Source organism: Rhizophagus irregularis, chromosome 19 (genome assembly GCF_026210795.1).
Source record: "Rhizophagus irregularis chromosome 19, complete sequence".
In the NCBI taxonomy this organism is placed as follows: Eukaryota; Fungi; Glomeromycota; class Glomeromycetes; order Glomerales; family Glomeraceae; genus Rhizophagus; species Rhizophagus irregularis.
The window spans coordinates 942,219-963,809 of NC_089447.1; the positions used below are offsets into that span (position 1 = coordinate 942,219).

Below are 21,591 nucleotides of genomic sequence, written 5' to 3' on the forward strand. Positions count from 1 at the left end.
AATTCAACATAATACATAGATTTCTTGCATCGTTTCTTATTTAACAAGTTCGCATAAACCTTTAATGTATGCCTCAAATAGAATTCAATTCGTTCAGATTTCTCAGAAATAGATTCTAATAGGACAGGATTTTTAGAGTGATTCAAAAGACTTTGATACACCCTTTTAACCAGGCTATCTGGAAGTCTATCGATAATATGTTTATGGTTATAATGGAACATTTTATTAGATATAGTTTTGCACAAAAAAAAAGTTTGTATGCAAAAATTATACGATTGAATAAACAGCTGTTTGTTTTACAAGTTTTTATTTTTCTAAGCAAATATACTTAACGTGTGTGTTTTTATTTATTTTATATTGAAATTGCTAAGCAAATACAGGGTGAAGAAATATTAACCGGTATTATTTAAGAATTATTTAAGAATTATTTATATATAAATTTGAATTTTGTATTTTGAATTATTTTTGCACTTTCAATTTGGACCCATAGCTAGAAAAATCGATTGTACAAGCCAATAGCAATTCCCGGTTTTGTATTTTGAATTATTTTTGCACTTTCAATTTGGACCCATAGCTAAAAAAATCGATTGTTGTAAATCGTACAAGTCAATAGCAATTCCCGGTCCTTGAAGAGGATAGGGAACTTGAGGTTGAGGAGGTCCTTGGGGTTGAGGAGGTCCTTGAGGTTGAGGGAGAGGTTGTGAAGAGACAACAGCATGAAACGAAGGAATAGGTTGTTGACAACCAGCATATATACAACTACAATCGATTGTAAGCCATTTCATATGAGGACCATCGCAAAAGAAACTCTCCATGCCATTGGAAAATACAGATCCGAACTCAATCTGAAAGTGACAAATAACGTGAGCTAAACAAGCAAAAAAAATAATAACAATGTAAAAACACACCAATCCTACCTCTTCAATTGCATCAAATGATGTAGCATTTGGGTTCTGCTGAAGAGTTGCAGTCCGACAAAATTTTAGGCACTGTCAAGAATACAAAAGAACAGATTAAGCAGATGAAATGTGAAGAAAAAAATCACAAAATTATACTAACCCGCATATGACGCAAAGGACGTCTAGTCGTCGTATTATGACGTCTTCTCATCCATCTACCTAATTTGATAACAATAACGTCTTCACACCGATTTGGTGCTAGCCAAACATCATTTATTTTATTCTTTACGTGCTGAAGTGTTTCTGAGCATGCGACTTCGAAAACTATTGTTGGCCATGGATTTCCCTAAAAAAAAAAAAAATATATATGAAATTCATATTTTTCATATCTAACAAATCAAATAGTTATATTAATAAATTATACAAACTCCTTGATCACAAGGATGTTGTGCTGCGATTTGTGGATTTAGTAGACGTCTGGGTATATAACATTTGTCCGGCTCATCAAATCTTCTTGTTACAAGATTAGTGTATAAACCTGGATGAAATAAAATTAGTTTCAGCACAGCAAAATACGCAGGCTAAATTCTTATTGAGACTTACTTTTTGATCCCCATGCTTCTACACCATCTTGTGGTGTTGTATTATTATCGACACCTTTGTTAAACAGATAACCAAGTTTGCTGTTTGCAGATTCGTGATCACCGGAAGGTAACTCAATAATAGTTACAGTGCCGTGTTGATAGTCAAAGAACCTCCTATCATTATTAACTCGTTTTGCGAACTGATTAAATGATGTGTCTCTTGCTATAATTAGAGGTAGTCTAACGAGGTAAATCAAACTTTAGCATGAGATAAATATAATGAGTGAATGATGGCGTTTTACCTTCTTTCATTAATATCTAGAAAACTTAAACCTAAAGAATCTTTTCTCAACCACCAATCCCTTTCTTGCTCGTTAGCCTCATTTATATCTGTATCTGTGTCACTAATTGATCCTGCGACACTATTTGTATCCATGTTCACAGATGCCAGGTCATAACTAGAGCTTTGGCTTAGACTGGAACTGAGTTTAAGCTGGCTAGTAGCTGCTGTAAGATCCATATTTTGACTGGCGATACGCTGTGACCGATGTTTTGAGGCATACGGTAACGAATATCTGGATATGTCAGAATCTTCAGCGGACAAATAAGTACGTTTTGGTTTATTGGGTTTATTGGAGGTGTTATCACCGATTTAGTTTGGAGTGATAACTAACGTCAGAGATGTCAATTTAAACAATTGTGACAAAAAGGCCAAATAATAAAATGATAAGTGTTTTGATAATATGGCAATAAAATATAAGAGTATCGCTAATAATTCTCAATAGAAAATTAATAATGATGGTAAACGTTTCTTAAAGATAGGAATCTATCAAACAAATAATGACAAACACAAGGGTAAAACAAATAAAACACACAAAAAGTTTACTACAAAAAAAACTAACAAACAAATCACAGAAAAACACAATACTTTGGATAACACAATCTAAACTCACTGTTAGATTTACCCAGGTGTTAACAATCTTTATTCAAAAGAAAATATTGCTCTATATATGTTTTACACTTTCACACATGACAGTTTGAACTTATCAATATTATCCTATTATACTAATATGATTAATTAATCAATTGTCCTTTTTCCATTGCAATTATCTGCAAAAACCTTTCCATTACCATTTCGTATAAGTTCTATGTGTCTATATGATTCATCAACTATGTAAAGTTCAAGAAACTTCTTTAGCTAAACTAATAAAGCAATTTTCTAAGATTATAATAATTAAACTGATACTTATAATTGAATACTTACGAGTCAAAAGTACAGTCAACTCTCTTTATAGTCACACATTTGGGACAGTCCATATTTGGTGATTATAAAGAGATGTGACTATATAAAAAATTTCTTATATTAGTATATCATAATTCCGGCCAAAAATTAACATAATTTTAGCCAAAATTATACTCAAAACTTTATTGTATCATAACTCACCAATATTAATCGTAGAGAGATGATCTTACCGCCATTTGATTTGTCTTGATGAGACGGTTCTAATGGTATAAAATACATAGAAATCCAATCACTAGATTAATTTCCGAAATTAAAAAAATATTAATGGTTTTTGTGTAATAACTCTGCCAATATTGATCCTAGAGAGACAATCTTAATACCATTCGATTCGTCTTAATGCGGCGAATCTAATGGTATAAAATACATTGAAATCCAATCACTAGATCAATTTCCGAAATTAAAAAATATTAAATGGTTTTTAAGTAGTAACTCCGTCAATATTGATCACAGAGAGATGAGTTTACCACCATTCGATTCGCCTTGATGAGGCGATTCCAACGAGCTATTAATCGTCTTTTTACAATCACTAGGTACCGAGAAATTTAGCAAAATGTTAAATGGCGCAGTAAACGTAAATCAAGAAATATAATAATGCCGATGCTTAACATTTTGTTGAATAACTCATCAGCCAGTGATCGCAAAAGGATAAAACTACCACCATTCGATTCATCTCAGTGAGACGATTCTAACAAGCTATGATACATCTTTGTACGATTATTAGATGCCAAGTTATTTAATATATTCTTTATATAACTGTAATTATAAATGGTTCTTTTTAATATAAGATTTTTGAGGATAGGTGTGATAGTGACTATAGATAGATTGTGACTATATAGGATAGTTTTTAATAATAAAGTGTTTTGAACATTCAACTGGTGTGACTATATAGTAGAATGTGACTATAACGGGAGTGACTATAGAGGGAGTTGACTGTACTAATAATACTAAAAATGGTTAATTAATGTAAATAACTAATAAAACTAAAATATATTATAAGAAATGTTTCATATTGTAATAAACTCAGCCATAATCATAGGATTTCTGCGTACTACATCATGTGACTTATTTGATCTTCAATTATTCTCATGGGTAACCCTAACAATAATCTTTAATTAATTCTATCTTAAGCAAAAATTTTGGTAACAGAGGCATACTGTAACGAATATCCGGATACGTCAGAATCTTCAGCAGACGAATAAGTTGACATGTTGCACAATTTGGAAAAGATTTTCTATTTTGGAAAAGATTTTTTTTTTGGGAAAAAGAAAAAGATTTTTTTTTTGGATTTTTTTTTTGGGAAAAAGAAAAAGATTTTCTTTTTTTTTTTTTTTGTCTTTTTTGGAAAATATTTTTTTTTTGAAATAAGATTTTTTTTTTGGAAAAGAAAAAAGATTTTTTAAAAGGAAAAGAATTTTTTTTTTGAAAGATTTTTTTTTTATAGAGATTGAGATGTTATACTAGATCTAGTGACATTACGATTAAATATGGTGAGTAATACGGAGAAAAATCTATTTTAAAGGGTGGGTATTTTTGTTAGCCAGCAGATTGTGGCGCAACAAAAATCATAAAGAGAATAATTTTGGCTGCTCTTCAAGTTTACTTAGAGCGACAAAGGCGATTTTAAATATCATTATTGACTTTATTTCTTTATTTAACAAAAATTTTTCTTTCATGAAATCCATTTTTGGAAACGATCGACAAAGACGATAGAATCTATCATTTATATGTAAAGTCAAAATCGGCATTCATAACCTTCTTCCGAATCCTAATTAAACTTGCAGAGCAGGTGAAATTACATCTACAATACAAGTTTAAAATCTTTATGTAGAAGAAAAAATCCTTAATGGTGTTTTTTAAAAATTTTCTACGCCACGAACCTGGCACACATGCTTTTATAGTCAATGAGTCGGATAACTACTATAATTACACTAATTTAATCAAGATTAGTACGTTAAAATGTCATTGTTACTTTGAAAGCGAACTATTTTTAGCTTTAATAAATTTAAATTTTTTAAATTAGTCATTCATTTACTCATTTAATAAGATAATTATTCCCAGCGTAACCTGAAAAAAATGTCACGAAAAATCACGTGACATTTTTTGTCACAACCGTCACTCCCCACCGCGTTTCCATTTTCTATAAGTATCTGAGGGACTTAGTTTTTTCGAGTAGGTAAAAACATATTCGTCACTCATTATTCGTCACATGTGCGCCACACTTCAAGTTGCGTAGTCATTATGCGTAATTGGTCGCAGTCCATTATTGACAATTGCAATAATAGACCCCTATCACATAAAGAGTATTATGTTAAAAGACTGCGCATTATAAAGAAGGTAAAGAAGGTTTAGCCTTCACATACACACGATTATACTTTATACAGTAATAATACATTTAGAGCAAACTTTATTATAATTTAGTATTGAAAACTATCTCGTGTTTAAATTGGCCCAACCGGTTAAAAACTTAACTCGGGACCGCATTTAATGATAAAATCAAATAGAATAGAATAAATAATTATCTACAGAATGTTGAAAAAATAATAATATATTGTCCTTTTATCTATCTTATTTCTTATTAAAAAAAGAAAAGGATATTTGAACAAAGAATTGAAATATTAGGAAGTTCAACTTTTAAAATTTTTAATTATAAATTTTATTACTATAATTTCCCCCGCCACATTCACAATTTTTTAATTTCTCTTCTAACTCTGCGACTTTATTCTTTAACATTTCATTTTCTTTTGTCATCATATCGAGTCTTTGCGTACTTTGCACAAGCCTATGTTGCATTTCTGCATGCTCACCCTAAGAATTTGATGCAAAGTTAGCATTATTGTTGATCAAGCAATTTCTAATTATTATAATTATTGATTAAACGGGTAAAAAAAAAATTATTAATTACATCAATAGGCCCCGCCAACAATTCAAAATCTAATATTTGTTTAGAATTTGGTCTTTTGTCAGGATCCTCAGCCATCATCCATAAAATGAATGCAGCTTCTTTAGGAAACCTTTCAACAAACCCTTTCGGTAAAATTCCATTCCTCAAGTCCTTTAAAACTCTAACCCGTTCATGTCCTGTTGAAAATGGAAAATGAAGTTCAAAGAATATAATGCCTAAAGAATAAATATCAACCTTTTCATTATATGGGCAAGAGGGCTTGGCCAGTTGTTCTGGAGATGCATACTGGAAAAATAAACATATTTAAAATCAATTTAATATATACGAAAAAAAACAACAAAAAAAAAAATTTTTTTATTAAATACCGTAATTGTACCCACTCCAGTGGTTCTTGATTTTGAATTATAAGATGATGAGACAGAACTACGCTGAGTACCAACGTCAAACCTCCTATTTCCGTCTATAAATTTTAAGAAGTTAGAATTTAAGACATCGTCAATAGGAGAACCGTTCTGAACTCCATCAACTGCTGTTACTAATCCAAAATCACCAATTTTAGGAACTAAACGTTCGACAGCAAATGATGAACAATCTGCAGCGACCCAACTATTTTGATTATTAGATCCGTTTTCTGGAATGATGCCCATGAAAATATTTCCCGGTTTTAAATCACGGTGGATCAAACCTTGAGAATGAATATATGCAACACCATGAATAATACCACGAAATAATTCAATACTGGCATGACGATCAATCGCATTTAATGGATCTTTCTTAGTGGCCAAAAGATTTGCGTCTCTACGTTTTAAATAATCTCGTAGACTACTATGACATAATTGCATTTGGATAAGGAGTATCCAATCACGATTCATATTCACCTGTGCAATATTTTCATCACTACTAGAGTTTTCACTTGTTTCAATATCGTAGGAATGATCATGACTTAGGGAATGTGAAGATGAGTGTAAACCTCCTACTGCAGAAATGTCATCTCCCACGAAATCGATACCACTAAAATCCTCTGATCTTTGTTCATCACTTGAAAATGACATTCTAAAAATATCTGAATCATCCTGTGAACCATCTTCACACATATTATTACTATTACTCATTGATGATTCATTAGAACTTTTTGAATTTGAATATGAAGAAACAGACATTTCTACATCTCGTTGTTTATTGTTGGTATGTTCAAGCCATGAACTATAATAACGAATCACATTTTTATGTTCCAGTCTAGCAAGAAATTTAATTTCACGAAAAATCTAAATATAATATTATTAATTTAGTAAGATTAAAAATCACTATTTCATAATTATTAGGACAATTAGAAATTATGTATTACTTTTTCCTTTTCCTCCGGAATTCTGTCACCTTGCAACCTAACTTTTTTTATCGCATATTCAATTCCATCTAATTTATTTTTGGCCTAAAATTAAATATAATATTAAATTAAACGATCTTAGATTTAGGAAAATAATGAATTACTTAGGTGCTTGCCTGCCAAACATTTGCGAACCCTCCTTTACCTAACAACTTCAATTCAATGAAATCATTACTATATCTACTATTTTGTAAGTCAAGAATATCTTCAAATGAAATATTCTTAAACATTTGTGAGTGCTTAGAAAGATTATCAGGAAATCTAGTATAATAAAAGCCAAAAAAATAAAATAAAATTAAATTAGATCCTTTTGATATTTCTAATTGTAATAATCACCTTTAAATTCTTACTCTTGAACGATATTCTCATCAGTATTTGTTGATTCTGCCGAATCCATAATCATATGAGACTTTTTCATCGATTGTTCTTGTTTTATCGAATTCAGAGCTTGAACGAGTAAATCTTTAAACGCGCGTTGGTACGACGATCGTACGGTAGACATTTCGTCAATATACTTCGGGAGTTGAGATATATTAAGTATTAAAAGGATCTCTAACTTCGATTCTATTATATATACACTTTTTTCCCTCTAACACTTTTCCACCAAGGTTTACTAACCTCTTCCTCAATAATTCCCATAGCACTTAAGGTTTTACATATGAGATAGAACGTTTTATGATTTCTTTCAGGATTCGTATCATATAATAAACAAAAATTCTCCAATAAAGAAACTAATAGCAAACGACCTATTTAAATTAAAATAAATAAATTTTAATTGAAATTCACTAATTATTTACGCGAATGATTTAAATAAAGTTAAATTACTTTGACGTCGTTTGCTTTCTAAAATACTTTCATAGTCAGGATTATAACGTGTTATTTGGGCTGGATTTGATGATGATGCTATAACAGTTTCGAGTGGATGTCGATTATTACCTAAATGAATATTAAAACGCGAATTTTTAATGATTTTTCTTTTTTTATTTTCGATTTAATAGGAAAAAGGGATGATCTAACCATCAAATTCATCATCTTTTTTAAACGTAAGAACTCCATCAAAATTATCCAAAGATCCTGGAGTTTGTGGATATTCTTTTGTATTTAAAAGTAATAATTCTTCATTAATAATCTTGTTATCATTCTTCTTTTTTTGGGCTATGAAAAAACCTGTCGTATCTTCATTCGAAGAACTTTCTTCAGAACTTGGAGTACTAGCAAAAAATTTGCTTTTGATTCTTGTTTTATTAGATACGACTCCTTTGATGTCTATGGACCGTATATTTGTAGTCATCGAGAAAATTTGGCATGTGTCATGGTACGTTTTATTCCTGAGGTTTTTTTAGGAAATGTAATATAACAATTAAATAAAATAAAAGAAGAAACGAAAAAGGAAAATCGAACTTATATTACAATTGATCTGGGTAAATACAAATTTATAAAAAAGAGAAAAAAGTTAGTAAATAATAATAAAATAAATAAAAAGAAAAAAGGGAAAAAAAGAAAGGTAACTTCCGAAACAAATAAAAAGTTATCCACCTTTTTTTTTAATATATCAAATATAAAAAAAGGTTAAAGGAACCAAAAATTATTATTTTTTTTTTTATAAAAAAATTTAAGTTGACGACTTCTATAAAATAAAAATAACAGAAGCCGTTTTTTGTAAAATAATAATGGAAGTTTGAATAACTTCCGTTTTACCCCCAAAAAAATCTATTTGGTAAACTAACAAACGAGTCAAATGATTTCACATAATTTGGTGAAAGCAAGACAATGCCGCAGATACTTGTATTTATTTAGTAATTGCATTAAAATCTTGCTTTTGTTGTTTACTATTTAAAAAAAATATTTATGACGTTTTTGGAAACAAGGAATTTCTACGGTAATTTTCTTTCGTGTGATGACTGATCGCGTTTTTTAATTTTAAAATGACGAAATATAATCGAATCAAAAACCATAACCTATTTTTTGTTTTTTTGAATCTTCTAATTATATCTAATTCAACAATGCAAAATAGTTAAGCATTTAACCTTTTTGAGATTAAAATGATAAAATGATAAAATGATATTTGGCTAGTAAATTAACCATAAATATTTCGTTTCTGTTTTAAACCGATTCAATCTGATTATATACACCATACTTTTTACGCCTTATCAATCATCAGAACCGCGCCATAAATTACAAAAATTTTAAATTTTTTTTTTTTTATTTGGAAATATACAAAAACCCAATTTTATAAACCCCAAAATTTATGTACCCAAATTTTTAAACCATTCGTTTAAAATTATTTACTACAATAATAAAAAAACAAATTTTTATTATTTCAGAAATATCTAAAAAGAAAAAAAAATTATTAAATATTTTTTAATAATTAATGCTATATAAAAATACAATCTAAATAACCAATAACCAATAATAATAATAATAATAATAATGTTAGTTATTCAAATTATTTCCAAATTCATCGTTCATATTTTGTAATTTTGTGGCGTAATAATTACTGTGAAAATGAGAGAAATTTTATTTATTATGAACACACATAAATAATAATGAATTTTTTTTTTTAACAATAAAAAAAAATATTTACCTTCCAGGTACTTCTAATCTTTTTTCGGTATTCCATTCAATCATTTCATCATCACCTTGTGACAAAGATTGGGTATATATACTAAGTTCCCGACTTGTATAAATAGCACCAGGATGAATTTCATATTTAGATTCAAATATCTCATCGTTCTTTACACTTAATTCACCATAATTATCAAATAAGAATAAATCATAAGCTGAAGGACGATTAAACGGATTAGGATCCCAACATTTTCTTAATATATTAATAAAATTGTCCGGTATCTTATCAATATTTTTTTTAATTTCTGGTCTCAAACCATTGCAAATATCAAACATCAACGCTTGATCATGAGCTCGATTTGAAAATGGAGGAATTCCAGATATAAGTTCATACATTAACATTCCTAAACTGTAAATATCGGAAGCTTGAGTATACTCGTTACCTCTTAATACTTCTGGAGCAATATATGGCATAACTCCATATAAATCATCTCCATGAGGGTGATAAGGAGGTCCATATTGTCCTATATCTGCAATTACGATTTTTGATTCTCTTCCATTAAAATTATTTCTCATTAAAATATTTCCTGCATGTAAATTAAAATGAATTAAATCTCTTTTATGAATCGTTAAAAGACCATGAAGGATATCTTTTAAAATTGAAATTCTAAAAGACCAATCACATTTCGTCGAATTTTGTTTCAAGTATCGACGAATATTTCCATTTGGCATATATTCTAAAACAATTATATAATCTCGTGTTTCTGGATCTTGAGAAATCCCATAACAACGAAGAATCGTTTGTTTATGTACCGATAAAGCGGCGCATTCAACATATGCTGAAACCTTTTATAAATATACAGAAAAAAATTCGTAGTCTTGATGAATCACAATTGTAATAATTTTTGAAATTCATTTTTTGAAAATTACCTCTTCCAAAAATTTAGTACTATCTTTTGAACCTTCAAGAACTTTTAAAGCAACTTTACAAGAATCATTTCTATCCCATTTTTTACTTTTAGAATTCCAATTCCATATAGGACCATCACGCCAGTTAGCTTCATAAACTTTGGAGAAACCTCCTTGACCAATTTTTTTTATTATATCGAAACCTTCATAAGGCATCCATTGAATAAATTGATCAAAATCTTTTGCTTTCAATTGAGTTTGTTGTATGAAATAATCGATTTCCTCATTTTCTCCAGTCCAATTTTTAAAATTATTTTCAAATTCCTGTATTTGACATGAATCACACCACATGAAAGAATCGAATTTTTGTCCACAAATGCTACAATTGAACTATTAATTGATATATTTATAAACAAAAAAAAAAAAAGAAAAAAAGATAAAAAATTTTATATCTAGTTAGTGATTACATAAAAATTTATGATGATTAATCATCAATTAAGACATTTTAAGAAGTTTATTTAAATAAATAATAAATAATTAATAAATAAAAATTAATTATGATAATATTAGTACTTACAAAATCCATATTAATTGTAGAGAATTATTAAAAATACAGCAAGAGAGGGGGAGAAAAGGTTTTTAATATGAACACATGTAATCAAAAATGAACTAAGCTATATTTAAATTTTTGCGAGTAACACTATTCTCCCTTTCAAATACGAAAAATGATGTTAATCTTTTGTTTCGTTGTGCAAATGTACAAAAAGAAAAATGATCACAAATAATTTATTTGTAACAATGTTACCTGTTGCTGGTCATTCATGCAATTTAACTGTTGATCAACACGAAATATACTTCATATTTGAAGTGGCGTAGTAAAATTACGTCTATATAATTATGACTAATTATTATTATTATTATTATTATTTTATTATTTTATATTGTTTTTTTTTTTGGAAAAGACGCGGGTTAAAGTATATCTGATAATCTGATATGACAAAAATTACAGAAAAACTTGCTTTGTCATGTGACGCGTTCGAATTAATCGCCTTTGTTTACAATAATGGTAAAAAGAACCATGATATTGTTATATTCCATAACACAAATAACGCTAAATACCGTAACATAATAACAATCGCAGATAGATTCGAAACAATTATGAAATCAATGCTATTATTGACTAATTTTGAAAATTTCTTCGTACATCCTTGCAACCATATGGATAATCAAAAAGATTTTTTGGTTAAACCATTGTATTCTCAATCTAGTTGGCTTATTTAATCGTCATTTATCCTTCATTTAGTGACTCCCTTTCATTTTTTCCCCCGATTTGTTTTTATGAATATAAATGATTGAAGATTACACTAAAAGATTTATTTTTTGTGACACATATTGATGTATGACTCGGGCTGAACCTATATATATATATATATATGAAGCATGTAGATGAATTTCCTAAAAAAAAGACAATAACTACAAATATTATATAAATATACCCTTTTTTTTTCCCTAAAAGTGAAACATTATCTCATTATATAAACAAAACAATCCTACCGAATACTTTTTTTCCCTTTCACATTTTTTTCATTCTATCCAATTTTTTTCGCAAAAAATCTATTTATTAAATCAAAAAAATATATATATAAAATGTTTGACCCTAATATGAAACGTATTCCAGAAAGAAAATTTGAAAATGAGAAGTTGCGTACTGAAGCTCTCACACATAAATCCTTTGCGCATGAAAATCCCATGTCCGGTTACCATAATGAAAGATTAGAATTCTTAGGAGATGCTGTCATTTCATTTGTAGTTGCGGATTATTTGCATGATAGATTCAAGGACCATAAAGAAGGACAACTTTCAACGTTGAGAGCCAAATTGGTCTGTAAACAGACTTTGTCCTATTTTGCTCTACAACTTGGTCTAAATGACCATTTAAGGTTAGGTGCAGGTGCCATTTGCTCTAATGCAAGAAATAATGAAAAAACTTTAGAAGATACTTTCGAAGCTTATGTGGGTGCTGTATTTTTGGACACCGGTAAAAATTACGGTGAGGTGATGAAATTCATGGAGCCCCTATTAACCCCTAAAGTCGATCAACTTATTAAGGAAAGTCTTGCCACAACTCTCGTTACTCCCATTGATCCTAGCCGTCCTACATATGGACCTATAGACATGTCTCTGGATTTACCTCCTGAATCAGATCCAATTAATAAGCTCCAAACTTGGTCTCAAAGAAGATCTTACGGTATACCCCAATACAATGAAATAGAAAAAACCGGTTCTGGACATAATCCTCAATTTACCTTTCAAGTTGTTATTAATGGGAGACCTTATGGTACTGGAACAGCTAGGAGTAAAAAGGAAGCTAAAAGACAAGCTGCCATTAATTCACTCAAAAATATCTTGCCATCAAATAATGATGAGGATTCAAAGATGTAGATTATATAATAATTTAAGCCCTTTCTAAAGATCCTTGAGGAGTAGGGAGTTTTTTTTTTTGAGAAGTTGTCTTGGGGATATAGAATGTGAAGTTGGAATTGTGTTTAATTACAATTTTTTGTTGAATCCTTTTTAATAATTCCTTCCAAATATATATATATATATATATATTATATATATATATACAAGGTAAGGAATATTTAAACACAATATATATATGTATATATATTTGGAAGGAAATTTATTTATGAATTTGCGAAAAAATTGTAATTTGAAGTTAAGCAAAAAAAAAAAATTGAGATACTCTTTTTTTAATTAAAAAATTATTTTTAAAGCATATAAGCTAAAAAAATATTATGATAAGAGATTTTTTTTTACTTAAAATGTAAGAAAAGTTCAAATTAAGATTTCAATAAATTTAAGATGTTTATTTAAGAGGTTTTCATTTTATGTCTTGTTTTTCTCTGCATACTTTGCATACATAGCCTACATACACATGTGTGTATTTTATTTTTTGATTCGTATACATTATTTACTTTTAAACCAAAAAAATAAAGACAAAAAAAAAAAATAGAAATGTAATTGTTCCGAGCATATTGTTATTCCGATTAATTATTATTCCGAGCATATTAAGCATTAATTATTATTCCATTTCCGAGCATATAAACCATTTCGAGTATATAAGCATCAATTATTATTCCATTTCCGAGCATATCATATAAGCATATATACATCACTAAGTATAAAAAATCAGTTATAATGATCTTTAAATCTAGATCAACATTCGATTAATAATGCGAATTTACTGCGCTGGTCTAGATTAAAAATAAAAAAAAGTTTTATTTATTCTTAAAAAAGGTTGAGAAACTAACCAAATAAAATCATACGTTTTTTTTTCTTTGTGTCGGAATGATATATAATTGTATAAGATTAAAATTTCACATTGTGAAACATTTTTATGTTGATAAGAAAAAAAAAACCTGTAAAAAACCTGTAAAGAACTTGTTCATATAATGTCGGATTTAGTAATGAATAATATTTCTTTAAAATCCAAAAAGTTATTTAATTACTCACGCGCTACTTTTACAATAAAGATTAATAACTTTTTCAATTTAAAATATGGCGTTGACAGTTAACAATGACTCACGAATCGTTTCAAACGAAAATAATATTATCATAGAATCCTCAAATAGTAATAGTAACAATTTACAAGTATCTTTAACAGATAACTTAAAGATAACGTCAAGATTTTATCAAAGAAATCTAATTAATTATTTAAGAGAATGTTTAAATTCATTAAGTGATATAATTGAAAATAATTCATTTTTTTATGATTCTCGAGCTGAAGAATTTCAAAAAGAAATTAAAAGATTAAAAAATAAAATATCAGATAGAGAAAAAAATGGGAATTTATTGAATTTAAATGTTTGTCTTATTGGTAATACTGGTTCTGGTAAGTAAAAGACATTAAAAATGAAATATTGATTTATAAAATATATATTTGATTTAACATTTTTTTTTTTTAAGGAAAATCATCACTTATAAATGCGTTAATTAATCATCAAATAATGCCAACAGATGGATCTGGCGAGTAAGTACAATTTTTTTTTTAAAAAAAAATAATAATAATAATAAATGACGCCACATAGGTGGTCTCACAAGCTGACAGACAGCCAAAGTGACACAAAAATAATTGATTTTATTTGAAATACAGAGCATGCACAACATTTCTCTGGAAGATATTTTATAATGATAATAATACGTTAGATAATGAATTTATAGCTGAAGTTTATGTTAAAAGCTTTGAAGAATATCAAGGAGAAGTCAAACGAGCATTTGAATTATTAAGTGAACCATATAATGAAAAACAAGAAATTAATTCTCAAATTTTATCAAAAAGGAGTGAGTTTATCTCGAATTTAAATAAAAGCAAATTATATGATTATTTAATTTATTATATATATTTTTTTATTTATAGATGAAGCTGAGAAATTACTTGAAACATTATTTGGTCCAAAGATGCCAAACGACAAAAATAATAAAGAAATTGAATTTGGACCAAAAAGGGTGACCAAAGAAATGGCAATGACAGATAGATTTATACAAGAACATCTTAAAATTCAAATTCATGAAATAGCTAGATCTAATGTTAAAGGTTTTGTGAAATCATTAAAAAAATTTCTTGTACCAAAAAGAAGTGATGAAAGAAGGTCATTACCTACATTTAGTGGGGATTCTAATAATATACCATATTGGCCTTTTGTTAAAGAGATTCATATTCAAGGGCCTTTTGAAGTATTGAAAAATGGTGTAGTATTGGTTGATGTGCCCGGTAATGGAGATGTTAATGAAGTTAGAAATCAAATTGCCAAAAATGTTTTAGATATTACGGATCATATTTGGATAGTTAGTGATATCAAAAGAGCTATGAGTGAAAAAAATACCACTAATATTCTTAGTGAAAGCCTTCGTGATCAGGTTATTATACTTATTTTCGAGATTAAATTATCTCTTATATATTAATTGAAATTAATATTATATAAATAGCTTAAAATGACTGGAAAATATTTATCGCGAACTTTTATTTGTACAAATTCCGATAATATAACTCTTGATGATTCCGATGATTCAGGTAAGATTTTTTAGAACAAACAATTTATTATATTTATTATATTTAAATATTAAATTTATCATGTTGTTATAACATTTAGATTTAGATGATGAATTAACAAAAGAGGAAGCAAAATTAAAAAAAGATATCAAAATTATTGAGAATGAAATTATAGAATTGAATGATGATAGTAATGTTAGAAAAAACATTTCAGTAACAAGAGAAAAAGTTAATAAATTAGAAAGAGAATCCGAAGGAAAGAAAAAACGATTGAAAGAAATTTCAATGATTTTATCAAAACAAGCAACCGCTCGCGCTGCTAATCTGCGTAACGACAATGTTAAAAAGAAAATTCTTAAATTTGAATCACAATCTCAACGTAAGTATTTTAATTTATATTGAAAAAGTTGTTTAGAAGGATTCTAATTAAATTAGATTATGAATTGAATTATAGAAAAGAATTTAGAATTCGTGGAATATGACACGAGCGCTCGTGATTTGCAAGTTTTTACTGTTAGTTCAGTAGAATATATGAAACTTAAAAACATTATGCGGAACGATGAAAGAAGGTACTTATATTTTAATTTAAATTACCATCTATTATTAATTAATTAACCATTAACGTCTCTATTTATTAGTCTTTTTCAAAGTGAAGAAGATACAGAGATTCCAAAACTGATCAATCATTTAAAAGAAATTAGCAAAATCAATATTTTAAATAAGATAGATAATATCATTAAACATATAAAAGCATTAATAGAATCAATGCTAAGATACACAGATGATAATATTTTATTAGAAACACCTGAAAAAAGAAAGCAAGCAAAAGACAAATTTATTAATGAAAGAGTCGATTTAATACATAATTATAGACATATAGTAGAAAATATTATCAAAGAATATTCAAATGAAATTGATAAATATATCATACAAAGAATGAATGTTGTTGGTAAAATTGAAGCTGAGAACAAATGTACCACTATTGTTACTAATTATGGGGTAGGTAGATTCTTGAAATACTTGGGGGGAAAGAAAATATCAATGACTAAAAAATCAATTTCTTCGTATTGCTATTAGAATTATCTTCATCATAAAATTTGGAAAGCTACTGTAAAAAGAAATGGATATTATATTGATAGTAACGGTGTACTTCACAATTTCAATGAAGTAAGTAACAATTTTGGATTTCCTTTTTACCTAATAATTCTAATTACTTTTACCTTTTATATAGGATTTGTTATACCCAATTGTAAAATCTGTAACAAATAACTGGTTTATAGTATTTAGTGAAATGCCAAAGAGATTAGTAGAACGACTTGAAACTCAAGTTGATGAAGTAATAATAAATTGTTTCAATGCTATTGATGAAGAAATTTTAGAAATATCACCAAATAAAAAAAAATATATCGAAAAATTTCAAGCTGAAATTAAGGAAAACAAAGAATTGAATATGAATACTGTTAAAGAAAAGATCTTGAGTAAAATCAAAGAAGTACAAAATGAATTACAAAATGAATTACAGAATTCCATGAAAGAATCTATGAAAGATGCATATTCAAGTAAGTAAATTATTAAATATTTCTTTATTTTTTAAAAAATGCTTAGCTGTAATAATGTTTTTGTTATTTATAGATGCTATATTAGAATCTGATTGGCAATCAATGAAATCAAATTTAAGTAATTATGTTGCAACCAATAAATCGAAAATATTTGAAGATACTATAAATGGATTTAAGGAACAAATTTTGATATCAATTGATAATATACAAGAATATATTATTGGTACTGTATTTATTACATTAAATGAAAATATTGAAAGTGATTATGCATGTTTTTGGGAGATTAGTAGACAATCTAATGTTATATCAGAAAGAAAGAATAATTTTATTACATTTGTTGATGAAATTGTTGGTAAATTAAATTTAATTCAACAAAATTTAAAAGAACAATTATCAAAAAAGGAAAAGAATAGTGAAGAAGTTGCTTTCGTTAAAGGAAAATCAAAGAGACAAGAAGTGAAAGTAGAAAATTATTGAGACCTATGCCCAGATAATCAACATTTTATGTGGATCACAGGACCACAACCTTGTTATACAAACAAACGAATGCCCATATATATTTTACAATGAGTGTTTGTTTCACATAAAGAAGGAAAGTAACTGAAACAAAGGGTATTATTTGTTATATTATTAGAAATGGTAATATGGTATTAGTCGTAAAGTATATCGGAAATAACTTTTTCTTTTTCCTTGTGAGAAGTCACATAGTTGTTTATAATAAGATAAATAGTCTAGTATTGTTTCCCACTTTAAGTTCATAGTTAAGCAAATCATTCTAAGAATGACTCTAATGATTGAGTTATGGTTGCTAAAAATCATTGTCTGAACTTTTTGATATCGATCACAAAATTACGTCACGATCGATGATATAATTACTTAGTACTTAGTGTTATACCTTTTTTCTTTGTCTATATATTAAATAAAATTCGTCTTTATCTAGACATTTACGTACATCAAATGTTTGCAAACTATACTGCGGTCAATGGGGTTCAACGGGTTCGCCGTCCGCATTCGTATAAAATCCATATAACTCTATTTATGGATAAAAAAATTTACTGCGGTGTTACGACAAAAATTGTATTTTTTTAGTAATTTACAATATATATATATATATTATATACATAATATTAACTTGATATGTAAAAATTTTAAAATTCATTATATGGAATAAAAAGGAACGAATGATAATAATACACTGCGATAATTTTCTTTTTTTTTCGCGTTTATACTTACGTATTTCACATTCATATACATGGTTATTACGGACATGCTAATCCGATAAGTCTTTTTTTTTTCATTATGCTAATAAAATACTGTTATTTCTATATTACAAATAATTTACTTTTTGAATTTCTTTTTTCTTTTTATTAACATTTCATCTTTCTGATGTAGTGTCACATTGATAGATTTTCTTTTAAGACTATTTAAAAAAGTTTATTCAAAGATTACACGACATTTACGGCATTTTAATTTGAAATTTTTTTACACGAACTAACAAACTGCATATTAAAATATGCAACATTGAAAAAAAAAACAAATGTATACCTTACTTTTTTGTAAAACTATTCAAAAATGTGGTGATATTATGTGAGATATAATAATATAATAACAAAAAATTTTTTTTTTCTTTGTTAATTTTTTTTTTATTGTTTTTTTTTATGATTAAATGTTACTTAATATTATATTAATACACATGTATAAGTACAAAATTTAGTTCGGAAAAAAGAACGTTTAAAATATATATGCAAGTAAGATATACAATAAATAAATATACGTTATGAAAGAAATTTTGAACCAATTGTAATGCATGTACGTTACTCTAAGTTAACAAATTTACAATGTAATTAAAGAAATTGAGAAATTGAAATAATAATATACAAATGTGAGGATGAATTTTTTTTTTTTTAATGGCTATATCTAAGTAAGATTTCCTTTAGTTTTAGTATAAGCAACAACAACATAAGCTACTAGAGTTGTAATGATTAATAAATTAAATAAACATCTATTAGCCCATTTCAATCTTTCAGTATTAAATTTATTATTATTATTATTATTATTATTTGCATTTTCTTCATTTGTGTTCGTTCCTTGTTCTTGATCAAGAGTTTTATATTCATCACCAAGAAAAATGTAAAAAGCGCCAATTAACCATAATGGCCATATTATAAAACCGTAAACATAAAATTTTTTTGTTATAGGCCAATATCCCTGTGGTAATATTGGAGCTTCTAAATTAATTAATGATTCGATATATGCACCTTCTCTTGAAAGTCCGGCTCTTTGTGAAGAAGATTCATCCAAATCATTTTGATCGGATGGATATATTGGTGGCATATCTCTTATTACTATTGAGTAAGTAGGTAAGTATTCAGTTGGAGATGTTGTTGGTGAAGTAGTTGTAGTACGGATACGAGTGAATGCTCTTTGTGGTATTGTTGGAAATCTTACATCTCGGGATGAATTTTCTGAAGAATGATCCGTCATAATTGTATTGGATGATACTTGACGGATTTCTTCTTCTTGTGTTAATGGTGGTGGTGTACTAGTGATTGAAATTTGATTCGGATTTTGAATGTTTGATGATGCCATTGATTTATTTTTTAATTAAATATTTAATAAAAAAGAGGGGGAAAATTAAAGAGATGGATTGAACGGAACGGTTGAAGTAGATACAGGAATGTAGTGTATTTATATAAAAATGAAATTTTTTTGTGTTATAAAATATCGGAAAAATGTAAAATAATAAAATAGGATATGATAATGCAGATTGAGATAACAATAATTTATTGTTTTCGTTATAACAATGAAAATAATGGAATTTGTGTTTTAAACAACGAGGAAAATAGGGAAAAAAAAAAAGTTTTTTTAAAATTTCAAATATCAATAAAAAAGGTTTTTCCCCGTCTCACCCTTATATTAAATGTTCCACTATTAGAACTTTAGAATTCCTTTTTTTAAAAAAAAAAATTAATAATGGAAATTGCTCTTTATAAAAAAAAATGTGATAGTCGGATGTTTTCAATTTTAATTATGTAATTGATATAAAAAAAATGTTACAATGCGCTTTGATTTGATCCTTTGATTCTCTTTGAATATATTTTTCGTTGTTCTATTATTTATTGGGTAAAAATTGATTGGATATAGGAATTAAATATTATTTAATGCAATGAAATATTATTGGGTAAAAGATTGAAGATTTCCAAAATAATTCAAAACAAGTTCCTCGTGGTTGATTGAGATTTTTTGATGGGCTAAAAATTCTTCTTCTTTTAGTCCTCCTTTCTTTTTTTTTTGAGGGGGAGGAGAGAGAGAGACCGTAATTAAATTAATAATATATAATAATGTGTGTGGATATGAACACATATATTTTTTAACGGATAGACTTTTTTTTAAAGAAAGTTTTTTATCCGTTAAAGAAACTTCGAAAAAGATTTTTTTTTAAAAAGAAAATTTTTTTTTTAATCGAAGTTTTTTTCGATTTTTTCGGGCAGATTAAAAAAAACAAAGTAATACTTATATTTATATATAATGATTTAGTAATAAGTTAATTATTTTAAAAAAAGAACAAAATGTGTGGTACCGTATTGGGGAATAATGAAAAAAAAAAATATATATATACATTATTTATTGGACCAAATATACATATATATATATAATATAAAATATATATATATTTTTTTTTGTTTCAAACATGATAATAAATTATAATATGTCAATGATACATTTATAATATTTACTTATTTATAATAAAACAAAGAAAATGCCCTTGTTCTTGTTACTTTGTGATACTCCGTTGTGTTGTGTTTGATTAGATAATTAAATCTTTTATGAAAATCACAATTACTGCGGCAAAAAAAAAGATTCGGAAGAAAAAGTCTCGAACTTTGAATTGATAAATAAATAAATAAATAAATAATAATTAAATATGAATAAATTAAAAGGAGAAATTTATAATCTATATTTATAATCTATCTATATATGCTTGAATGTAAAAATGTAAATGGTAAATAATAATTAAGTCATAAAATGAAAGAAGAGTGGTTATAAAGTTGATCTTTAAAGCATTCGATAAATATTTACTTATTTACTTATTTATATGTTATTTATATGTTATATATATATTATATATATTATAATTTATTAAATTCTTCTCATCATTTTCAATTATGGTAAACTGATCAAAGATGCATAAATAAATTTCTTAATTGATTTGGGTTAAATGGACACTTTTTCTTATAATTTCAATCATAAAATTAGAATTAAACATTTTGTATTCCACGTTGATTAAATCTAAAAATAATAATATCCTCATTAATAAATTATTTTAAAACAAAGACATGATTTTTTAACAAATAGAAATTAAAGTAGTATGAATAAAGCTAATAAAGTTTTAAAGTTTTTAGAACAAAGAAAATCAAATGATGGATTAAAAG

General features: G+C 27.1%; 7 protein-coding genes across 8 annotated transcripts; 2 read left to right on the forward strand and 5 right to left on the reverse strand.

Annotated features, from left to right (window-relative positions):
• Positions 1–557: 557 nt before the first annotated feature.
• OCT59_010714 (uncharacterized protein) lies at positions 558–2,003 on the reverse strand (the record flags this gene model as incomplete). Of its 2 annotated transcripts, none has more annotated exons than XM_025309785.1 (6): positions 558–845; positions 918–989; positions 1,060–1,245; positions 1,328–1,437; positions 1,503–1,723; positions 1,786–2,003. In XM_025309785.1, the coding sequence occupies 6 exons, from the start codon at positions 2,001–2,003 to the stop codon at positions 558–560; spliced, it is 1,095 nt and encodes a 364-aa protein (XP_025189507.1). The 2 variants fall into 2 exon arrangements, with proteins under 2 accessions (XP_025189507.1, XP_066000744.1); XM_066136074.1 differs by having other exon boundaries at positions 1,503–1,706; positions 1,786–1,795.
• Positions 2,004–5,202: 3,199 nt separating this feature from the next.
• On the reverse strand, positions 5,203–7,574 carry OCT59_010715 (uncharacterized protein; the record flags this gene model as incomplete). Its single annotated transcript, XM_025312569.2, has 6 exons — positions 5,203–5,591; positions 5,689–5,973; positions 6,054–6,953; positions 7,034–7,117; positions 7,189–7,333; positions 7,423–7,574. The coding sequence occupies 6 exons, from the start codon at positions 7,572–7,574 to the stop codon at positions 5,427–5,429; spliced, it is 1,731 nt and encodes a 576-aa protein (XP_025189506.2). The 3' UTR covers positions 5,203–5,426.
• A 65-nt stretch (positions 7,575–7,639) lies between these two features.
• OCT59_010716 (uncharacterized protein) lies at positions 7,640–9,237 on the reverse strand (the record flags this gene model as incomplete). Its single annotated transcript, XM_066136076.1, has 5 exons — positions 8,609–9,237; positions 8,483–8,489; positions 8,090–8,400; positions 7,898–8,008; positions 7,640–7,818 (listed from the first exon to the last, which is right to left on the reverse strand). Exons 3-5 carry the CDS (start codon positions 8,361–8,363, stop codon positions 7,640–7,642), a joined length of 564 nt encoding a protein of 187 aa, XP_066000745.1. The 5' UTR covers positions 8,364–8,400; positions 8,483–8,489; positions 8,609–9,237.
• Positions 9,238–9,349: 112 nt separating this feature from the next.
• On the reverse strand, positions 9,350–11,198 carry OCT59_010717 (uncharacterized protein). Its single transcript, XM_025312568.2, has 4 exons — positions 11,124–11,198; positions 10,568–10,936; positions 9,657–10,483; positions 9,350–9,569 (listed from the first exon to the last, which is right to left on the reverse strand). Exons 1-4 carry the CDS (start codon positions 11,130–11,132, stop codon positions 9,506–9,508), a joined length of 1,269 nt encoding a protein of 422 aa, XP_025189505.2. The 5' UTR covers positions 11,133–11,198; the 3' UTR covers positions 9,350–9,505.
• An 866-nt stretch (positions 11,199–12,064) lies between these two features.
• On the forward strand, positions 12,065–13,438 carry OCT59_010718 (uncharacterized protein). The gene has a single exon (XM_025312567.2). The coding sequence runs from the start codon at positions 12,194–12,196 to the stop codon at positions 12,986–12,988; it is 795 nt and encodes a 264-aa protein (XP_025189504.1). The 5' UTR covers positions 12,065–12,193; the 3' UTR covers positions 12,989–13,438.
• Positions 13,439–14,067: 629 nt separating this feature from the next.
• On the forward strand, positions 14,068–17,635 carry OCT59_010719 (uncharacterized protein; the record flags this gene model as incomplete). The annotated part of the gene is made up of 11 exons (XM_025323841.2): positions 14,068–14,441; positions 14,516–14,579; positions 14,703–14,890; positions 14,967–15,466; positions 15,536–15,620; positions 15,700–15,978; positions 16,054–16,168; positions 16,238–16,598; positions 16,677–16,766; positions 16,831–17,158; positions 17,232–17,635. The coding sequence occupies exons 1-11, from the start codon at positions 14,108–14,110 to the stop codon at positions 17,633–17,635; spliced, it is 2,748 nt and encodes a 915-aa protein (XP_025189503.1). The 5' UTR covers positions 14,068–14,107.
• A 1,167-nt stretch (positions 17,636–18,802) lies between these two features.
• OCT59_010720 (uncharacterized protein) lies at positions 18,803–19,815 on the reverse strand. The gene has a single exon (XM_025312566.2). It carries the CDS (start codon positions 19,745–19,747, stop codon positions 19,076–19,078), a length of 672 nt encoding a protein of 223 aa, XP_025189502.1. The 5' UTR covers positions 19,748–19,815; the 3' UTR covers positions 18,803–19,075.
• Positions 19,816–21,591: the final 1,776 nt, after the last annotated feature.

Excerpts from the sequence above, each read along its gene's own strand:
- OCT59_010717 (XM_025312568.2), bottom strand. Across the intron at positions 10,484-10,567 it reads GTACTAAATTTTTGGAAGAG|GTTTCAGCATATGTTGAATG; the intron begins GTAATTTTCAAA and ends TATTTATAAAAG. Across the intron at positions 9,570-9,656 it reads AGATTAGAAGTACCTGGAAG|TAATTATTACGCCACAAAAT; the intron begins GTAAATATTTTT and ends TCATTTTCACAG.
- OCT59_010718 (XM_025312567.2), top strand. The coding sequence starts at position 12,194 with ATGTTTGACCCTAATATGAAACGTATTCCAGAAAGAAAATTTGAAAAT.
- OCT59_010720 (XM_025312566.2), bottom strand. The coding sequence starts at position 19,747 with ATGGCATCATCAAACATTCAAAATCCGAATCAAATTTCAATCACTAGT.